This window comes from Coregonus clupeaformis, chromosome 15 (assembly GCF_020615455.1).
Source record: "Coregonus clupeaformis isolate EN_2021a chromosome 15, ASM2061545v1, whole genome shotgun sequence".
NCBI classification, from domain to species: domain Eukaryota; kingdom Metazoa; phylum Chordata; class Actinopteri; order Salmoniformes; family Salmonidae; genus Coregonus; species Coregonus clupeaformis.
The window spans coordinates 10,995,865-11,005,324 of NC_059206.1; the positions used below are offsets into that span (position 1 = coordinate 10,995,865).

At 43.2% G+C, this 9,460-nt stretch overlaps 1 protein-coding gene across 2 annotated transcripts in view; it reads left to right on the top strand.

The window, feature by feature from the left end:
• The window catches only part of LOC121581839 (cingulin-like protein 1), a 94,204-nt gene extending 90,747 nt beyond the window's left edge, over positions 1–3,457 (top strand). For both annotated transcript variants that reach the window (XM_041897201.2, XM_041897202.2), the window contains one exon: positions 2,697–3,457. In XM_041897201.2, the coding sequence (XP_041753135.1) occupies positions 2,697–2,814 (118 nt within the window). In that variant the 3' untranslated portion in view covers positions 2,815–3,457. The remainder of the gene's footprint in view (positions 1–2,696) is intronic.
• The last annotated feature ends 6,003 nt before the right edge of the window (positions 3,458–9,460 follow it).

A 9,460-nucleotide genomic window follows, 5' to 3' on the forward strand; every position in this document is an offset into this window, starting at 1 on the left:
GTGAGCGCCTGTCCAACAGCTGATTTGAGACAATTAATAATTATTCTTTGTCCATTCTTTTTCTTTAAACCAAAGAAAAATTTGGATGAGGCATCCATTTCAGAGATTCCCTGAAACGTACTTCTCACCAATGCCCCCTGTGCTCTGATACCCAGCAGGTCTGCCAATGCAGCTTTTTTCCTCTTGAGGGCCTGAGTATGGCCTCGATCTCCTGTGGTCTCAACCAACGTCATGAGTTCCACTATTTCAGTCTCTAGGGCTTTCATTGATCTGGTGATATCCTTGGTGACATTCCTCGTGTATTGATGACAGAATTGTTGAATCTGGATTTTCCCTATATCCCACCACTGTTGAAGGGATACAAAACTGGCCTTTTGAGACCTCCACCTCTCCCAGAAAAAACTAAAACATTTCCTGAAGTGAGCATCACTCAATAAAGTTATATTAAAATGCCAGCATGTGCTTTTGGGTTTTACATTGTTAATGAACACCACCTCTGTTATTAAACAATGATCAGAAAATCCCACTGGGGTTATCACACTTGATTTACAGACCTGAGATTGATGCTCAAAACAATAAAACCTATCTAACCTGGCCATAGAGATGGTGATCTCTCTCACATGGGCCCAGGTGTACTGTCTCGTGCCTCCATGTTGACTCCGCCAAATATCACACAGTTCATGTGTTACAATGAGGCATTTTTTAATGTCCTTGAGGCTATTAGAGGTTCTTTTTGATTTCTATCTAAATCACTGACTGTGCAGTTAAAATCCCCAGCAATAAATAAATAATCTTCATTATTACATTTCTCAATGGTATTTGATAATGTCTCTAAAAAACATACCCTCTTAACTGCCACCACTGGGGCATATACATTTATCAGACACATAGTGATGTTTTCATACCTCGCTCTAACTTTTAATAACCTCCCCTCAACTACCTCTTCAACCTCATATGACAAAGGTAAAAACCCTTTTGAGAACAAGATGGCCACACCCCCACTTTTTGAGTTTTTATGACTACACACCACTGTCCCCCCCCACTCCTGTTGCCACATAACTTCATTTTCCAAATTACTATGCGTTTCTTGTAGAAAACGTATGTTAATTCCCTTTCCCCTAATTAACTCATACACTATGGCTCTTTTTTTAACGTCTCTCGCCCCATTTACGTTTAAAGAAGAAATCTTAAATCTGCTCATGGATGAAAAAAAAATACAGAGGAAGAGACAGAAACCACATCTCTTAACAGAGTTAAGGCTGCGACTGAACTCTTTCATTTCCTTTAGAATTGACATCACTTGTCACTCTCGTGACCACTTTCTTGAGTCTAGCAATTTCAGGGCTTGTCAAACCTCCCCCCGTTATTTTTGACATCAGAAACTTTGCTGATTCAATAAACAATTCACTTTCAGGAGAAAAAAATCTGTTACATTATAATCCTGCATATATTTTTTCCCTTTTGTCAACTTCAGAAATTGACGTACCTTCTCAATCCCATACCTCCCTTCCACCCCCTTTCTCTCACTATTTTGTTGTGACGCGTCAGATGACTCACTCTCGCTATCCTCCCCAGAAGAAAACTCCACCATCTCTACAACCTGTTTATCCTCAACGGATTGATCAATCTCTACCTTCCTCTTAGAATTAGACCCTCCACCTCCCCTTAAATTCTTCCTCTTACTCCTCGGGACTTTGAAAACAGCTGCATCCTTTTCCATTATTTCAATCTCCCCTTGACCTCCAATTTCATTTTCCAGCACCACCTCAGCGACCGCAGTCGCAATCTCACCGACTGTTTCCCCTCCCTCTAGAGCTGAGAGAGAGCGCACTTGTTCTCGGGACAATTACGTACCAAATGCCCCTCTCTTCCACAGCCAAAGCATTTAATTGATTCAGTAGAAGCGTAGAAGACATAATCAAATCCATCAATCTTAAAACTGAATGCTAAATTCAGTTCATCAGTGTCCTTCTTTAAAATCATATGCACTTGTCTCCTATGAGACAGAGAGAGGCAGAGAGACAGAGAGACAGAGGCAGAGAGAGAGAGAGATACAGAGAGAGGCAGAGAGACAGAGAGGCAGAGACAGAGGCAGAGAGATACAGAGAGACAGAGAGGCAGAGACAGAGGCAGAGAGAGAAAGAGGCAGAGACAGAGAGACAGAGAGAGAGAGAGAGACAGAGAGAGGCAGAGAGAGAGAGAGAGGCAGAGAGAGACAGAGAGAGAGACACAGAGAGGCAGAGAGAGAGAGACAGGCAGACAGACAGACAGACAGACAGAGAGACAGACAGACAGACAGACAGACAGACAGAGAGGCGGAGAGAGAGATTTGATATAGGGAACTTTCTACTCAATACCACCTAGCCTATCAGAAGGCAAGCTGAAGCATTATTCTACACAGATCTTTTCAGAACTACAGGTCTGTTTAGGGATTAGGGGCTATGGGTCAAATCAGGATTGATAAATTGTGAGAGCGAGAGAGAGAAAGGAGAGAGAGAGAGAGAGAGAGAGAGGGCGAGAGAGAGGGCGAGAGAGAGAGGGCGAGAAAGGAGAGTGGAGAGAGAGAGAGAAAGGAGAGTGGAGAGAGAGAGAGAAAGAGAGAGAGGGCGAGAGAGAGAGAAAGGAGAGTGGAGAGAGAGAAAGATACACTGTTAGAACTGCAGGACACAAAGTAACACTCTCCTTTGCTTTTGTAGGCGTAAGGAGTCCACCATGACGATGAGACAGACTCTCGAGGACCTGCGTCTGGATCTTAGTGTGGACGTGGATGAGGAGGACCAGACCACCCCGCCACCCACAGCCTCCAAGGCCTGAGACAACCCTTCCTGGGACAGTATTACAGCATAGCACCAACCATACTAGCCAGACCACCCCGTCACCCACAGCCTCCAAGGCCTGAGACAACCCTTCCTGGGACAGTATTACAGCATAGCACCAACCATACTAGCCAGACTCATAACACCTTTGGCCTAGATTCAATCCGGACTGCGGATGATCTGCAGTATAGCGCGGTTGACATTTTTAAGGTCATTTTCCCATTGAGCCGACATTTGCGGCGTTTAGCGTGAATGTGGTCTCCGCGAATGCGGGAACGTTGCCTTTAAAAAACGTGCATAGCGGACAAAATGGGATCGGATTGAATCTAGCCCATTATTGATAAAGGCAACAGTCGTACCACCAATACAGGACCTACAGGGAACATACATCAGCATATTATATACTGTCAACAAATCAAATCAGTACCCGCATGTTTGATTTTCGGGTTCAAACATACTGTAGCATCTGATTAAAAAAAACAATATCATGAAACTAATTATCTGCAGTAATGAAATGTAAACCAGGGTTCTTGAGTTCCATAAGGCTGCGTTTCCCAAACTCGGTCCTCGGGACCCCAAGGGGTGCACATTTAGGTTTTTGCCCCTTTCACTACACACCTGATTTAAATGATCAAAGCTTGATGATTAGTTGATTATTTGAATCAGCTGTGTAGTGCTAGGGCAAAAACCAAAACGTGCACCCCTTTGGGTCCCAAGGTCCGAGTTTGGGAAACCCTGCATAAGGGGTGATGGTTAGCTATTGTATTTAGTAAACTCCTCTTGGACAGGATCTTTAGAATGTAAGTAAGTTAAAGTCCTTTGCGCTTGTCTTTTTTTAGGATTCATTACTAGTGCCTTAACAGAGATAATCGACAGATTTAAAATAAATATATATATATTGAATTAATTGTATCAAATATGATTAAACTATAAAATAGACATAGGATTTGGGGTTTAGGTAATTTTGGGGATTTGGGCAATACTGTCTGCAAATTACCAAAGCAAATCTGTTGCAATACGTAGTTTAGTAGTGTTAGTCAGTAGTACTACACATTCATTTTCACTTATTTTATATCTACATGGTTGCCTACATAGTATTGGGATTACTGCGCTGCACTGTAGACTTTGGGAAAAGGGAGCTGTATTTTTTTTATATATATATAGAGAGATATTACACCCACTGAGCAGAATGTGGAAGTGTCTTCCATTTACAATGCTTGAAGGACAGACAGCCTGAATGAATGAAGCCTGTGTGAGTATTAACAGCATGCTGCTCCGCTTACAACACGTGCCACTGTGGACAGGGGAATCTAAAGGGAATCTATTCTGTCTGCATGGTGGAAAGCTGCTGGATATTCATCTCACCTGATGGAACTGAATGACTTGTCCTGCCGTTTACATTATAGAACATGGAGACCAGTGACTGTGTGCTCTACGGCTATGGCCCTAAATCAAACATACACAGGACAGGTGGAATCGCTAACAGTAACTGTGTGCTCAGGATCCACGATCGCTGAGATGGAATCGCTAACAGTAACTGTGTGCTCAGGATCCACGATCGCTGAGATGGAATCGCTAACAGTAACTGTGTGCTCAGGATCCACGATCGCTGAGATGGAATCGCTAACAGTAACTGTGTGCTCAGGATCCACGATCACTGAGCAGGTAGGGGCAAGGATCTCATGTGTATTGTGATGGGATTGGATAATGTGATATGATGTCCCATTTTCTGGGTGTTTTTCTAGTTGTATTATTAGCTGTTTTTATTGGATGCGGTTAGCTACAGCCTTTATATATATCTATGGTAAGATCTCTACTGTGTGGCCACTGTCAATGGAAACCCTTCAGATAAATGTACAGTATTTCACTAAATGTTTCTTATTCTTTCTTCACATGTTGGCAAAACCAAAAAGGGATGCAGGGTAGTTGAGATCCTGTTTTTGCAATAAACTACCGTAGGCCTATATATTACAACAATAGAGAGCAATAGTAATGGCGTCTTTTTGTAGGCGCTAAACTGCGCCTTGGCTCGTTGGCCAAAGCCTATGGACAAATGAAAATGTTTTTTGTTGTTGTTTGTGGTTTTGGATAAACGCAGAAAATAAGGCCTGTGGTAAACACAATTTTATATGTTTTGTTCAATCATCAGCTAACATCACTTTTTCTAGAAATTTTGAAGCATTTATGTACTCCGAACAAGTAAAAAGCTAACAATGTGCTAACGTAAAAATTTTTTTTAACTACACCTCAGGTCGCATGCCTTTGACGTCACCAACGCACAGCCTTTTCAGTTTCAAGCGAGCGCTTTGAAGCTGTCTCCCAACACTTGGCTGTTGTAGTTCAATTTCTGACAGTTAGCGACTCGTTAGCAACTGACTTATTTTGAGCACATAATTCATAAAAAGGTCATGTTAACTGACTTGAGCCGGTGTTAACGTTCAAACGCTTATTTTCGGCGTATGTCCCATTCAGTTCACCCATAGGAATGGCTGCGCGAACCAGAGGTAGAAAATGCTAACTCATTTCCGTTATTTAGGACTTCAAGCTGGCAAGTTCTATTAGCGATATCACTTCATGTAACTACAGACTTCATGTGCTAAAAGGTGCTGTTGGGTATTTATTCTCCTTTACCGATGTTTTATCTGCGTACAACTTTGAACGTTAATATTAAATAATTGTTTTAATCTTTCTGTGTTCCTTTCTTTGAAATTCTTTGATATATTTTCAGGCCATCAAATATCTAATATATTTTTTACACTTTGTTATGTGACAGAGGTCTGCGATAAACCAAAATTAGTGCACTTCATATTATTGGTGTATGTTTTGGTTGTAATTGATGATTTGACCGGCTTATTTTTAATGTTGATTACACTGCACTAATGGTAGTGCTAACTGTGCTATTGTTCAAAATCTCTGACATGAATAACTAATTCCTGACAGTTTATTCACGTGTTCTAATTGGTAATAAAAGCAGACAGACGTTGGATTAGATTCTGCATCTACTTATGTTTGATGTTCGGTGACGTGTGTGTGTGTATGTGTGTGTGTGTGTGTGTGTGTGTGTGGTGACATATTGCAGGGATGGACCTCCCTGACAAAGAGGAAGATTTAATTGAACACAATCCAGATGGGAGCTGTCATAGAGAGGAATGGGAAGAGAGGAGTACAGTAGCACACACACACACACACACACACACACGGATGTGGACACACACACACACACACACACACACACACACACACGGATGTGGACACACACACACACACACACGATGCGCACACATACACACAAACAGAAGCTGTCATGAATAGAAGTACAGTAATATGCAACACACACACACACACACACACGATGCGCACACATACTCACAAACAGAAGCTGTCATGAATAGAAGTACAGTAATATGCAACACACACACACACACACACACACACACATATTAAAACACACCCATTACAGGACAGTATGAAGGCTCCTCTGGACCGGATGACAGGGCATTAATAATGCCATTAATATTCATGACCTGCCTGTGTTGTTGTCTCTCTCCCCGTCTCTCTACGTGGTCTGATTAGCAGACAAGCTCTTAACTGCAGAGTCCGACGTTTTAGTCCATAAATGTCACATTTTGAAGGTTAAGTTCAGGCATTAATTCCGAAACGGATAAATTAAAGGGTTAAGGATTGGGATTAAAGGGTTAAAACTATTGAACACGCCGCCCTGGGATTGAACACGCCGCCCTGGGATTGAACACGCCACCCTGGGATTGAACACACCGCCCTGGGATTGAACACGCCGCCCTGGGATTGAACACGCCGCCCAGGGATTGAACACGCCTCCCCGGGATTGAACACGCCGCCCCGGGATTGAACACGCCACCCTGGGATTGAACACGCCGTCCTGGGATTGAACACGCCACCCTGGGATTGAACACGCCACCCTGGGATTGAACACGCCGCCCTGGGATTGAACACGTGACACTCGGAGCTGGAGCTGGCTTCTCATCCACATTCATTCTGAGTGGTTTGGGTTTGGGTTTGGGTTTGGGTTTGGGTTTGGGTTTTGGGTTTGGGTTTGGGTTTGGGTTTTGGGATGAAACAAAAAACAAGTGCCTAGCCCTGAGATTGAACATGCCACACTTGGAGCCGGAGCTCGCGGCTTGCAAAACAAAAACAAAAAAAATTACTCCATTGTATAAGTTTAGGCATTCATTTTGAACGGTTAAGGTAAGGGTTAAGGTTTGGGATAGGGTTAAAACAAAAGAAAAACTTGTCTCCCGAGTGGCGCAGTGGTCTAAGGCAACCGCATCGCAGTGCTTGAGGCGTCACTACGTACCCGGGTTCGATCCCAGTCTGCGTCGCAGCTGGCCGCGACCAGGAGACCCGTGAGGCGGCGCACAATTGGTCAGGGGAGGGTTTGGCCGGCCGGGATGTCCTTGTCCCATCGCGCTCTAGCGACTCCTTGTGGTGGGTTCGGGCGCATGCACGCTGACTTCGGTCGCCAGCTGTACAGACACATTGATGCGGCTGGTTAAGCGAGCAGTGCCGCTTGGCAGGGTCGTGTTTCGGAGGACGCGTGGCTCTCGACCTTCGCTTACCTGGATGGACGTCGAATTTCACAGTGGATCTGGCTGACAAGGGATGTTGCACAAAACCACAACATCGTTTTTTGTTAAAGTTTTAATTAATTGTAGAAGAATTTGAAGTGGTTGAATTATACTTTTTAGGCCTTAAACGGTGCCATATGTATCATGATATGCAGCAAACCATGATACATTTGGCATATTAGATTCAAAGTAATCTTACATCAAACATTCAAAGTTATATATTAATGCATGTCACTACAATGCGAAGACGTTGGCGATAAGGAATATACCTGCTCCCTAGTGCAGAAATATGAGATTTGTAAGATGTGTGCATCTGTTACTGAATACATTCTGTAGCACTAAGAAGACGTGTCCATCTGGTCCAGACACATTATTAAAGATGGACACAGATGTTGGCCTAACGTACATTTACATTTTGATCAAATGCAATATTATTTTGTTCAGTATATTTCATATTTCTGTGAAACACTTCAAGCACATTCAAGGTTGTTGGCATCTGTTTATAGTATCTAACATCTGTCCTGTTCCATTTCCTTGGACATGAAGAGAAGCTAAAGTTCCTAAAACTTGGAATTAGTGTAAACTGGGGATGGTTGTCACACAACTTATAAACAATGTGACAACCATCTCCAGTCTCTCCTATAGTTTACACATTAGAGGACACTCATATCCATGATATCAGTGGTCACTTTATCGTTTCAATAAAATTGTATTAACTTGATTTAAAAAAAGAAAGGAGAACATCCAACTGAGAGAAATATAAACCAGCTTGCATACAAGCAAAAACCACAGCAGATCTATTCCAGCCCAAAAACCACAGCAGATATATTCAAGCCCAAAATGTAACAAAGTACAAAACAACCGAGGGTCTAACTTAAACAGACCGAACCAACGATAGAACATATTTATGACCATTTTATTCAATGAGGTTACTTACTGAGATCTAGCAGAATGAGAAACAATCAGAATGGCATTAGCACATTTCCACATTGTGTGGTCTAAAGTTGTCTGTGATAGGCATAGACTGGAGTTTGAATAGTATTTCTTTTAAATATTTTGGAATGTTTGATTGAGCTTGCCTGAAGTGCTGGATGGGCAGAGCTGGGGTTTTCTCTTTTGGGACTATTCCATTGGTGCCTTTTTGGCCAGGCAAGTTCACTTAAGCTCAGCTAAAGTATTTCAACCAAAAATAAGTACTATTTGAACCCATATCTGGTTGTCTCAAGTTGCCTTGTTTTTGGTAGCAGTCTGGCTGGCTACCTGGTTGCAGAGAGGTGATGGTCTGGTCCCAGATCTGTTTGTGCTGTCTTGCCAACTCCTATGGTCATTACCATCATGTTTGGCAAGACAACAAACGTATGAGTTACCGGTACAGCAGACATAGGAGTTACCGGTACAGCAGACATAGGAGTTACCGGTACAGCAGACATAGGAGTTACCGGTACAGCAGACATAGGAGTTACCGGTACAGCAGACATAGGAGTTACCGGTACAGCAGACATAGGAGTTACCGGTACAGCAGACATAAGAGTTACCGGTACAGCAGACATAGGAGTTACCTATAAAGCAGAAAAAGGTCTGGGACCAGGCTGGGGAGTTCAGGGCAGACTGACCCACTAGCTGTACTGGACCCACAGAGAGACGGCCTGGTAGCATGGTAGCATCGTAGCATGGTAACACTGACTAGCTCAAACAAAGCTTCATTCCCAGGCAGACTGACTGATCATGCTCACTCACGGTGCACTGAATGATGCAAAAACCCGACACACACACTGAACACTAGCGTTAGTCACACCACACACACACACACACACACACACACACACACTAAACCACAGCGTTAGTGAAGAGACACACTAGACCAGGGGTGGGCAACCCTGTTCCTGGATTGCTGCAGGTACCGCAGGATTTTGTTCCAACTAGTCACCACACCAGGGGTGCGTTCAGTTCGCTTGAACCTTTTGCTAGGTTGCGGAACAGTTTGTACTGAACAACACATTTTCCCAAAACATTATTTTACGTTCTTGAACAGACTCTGAG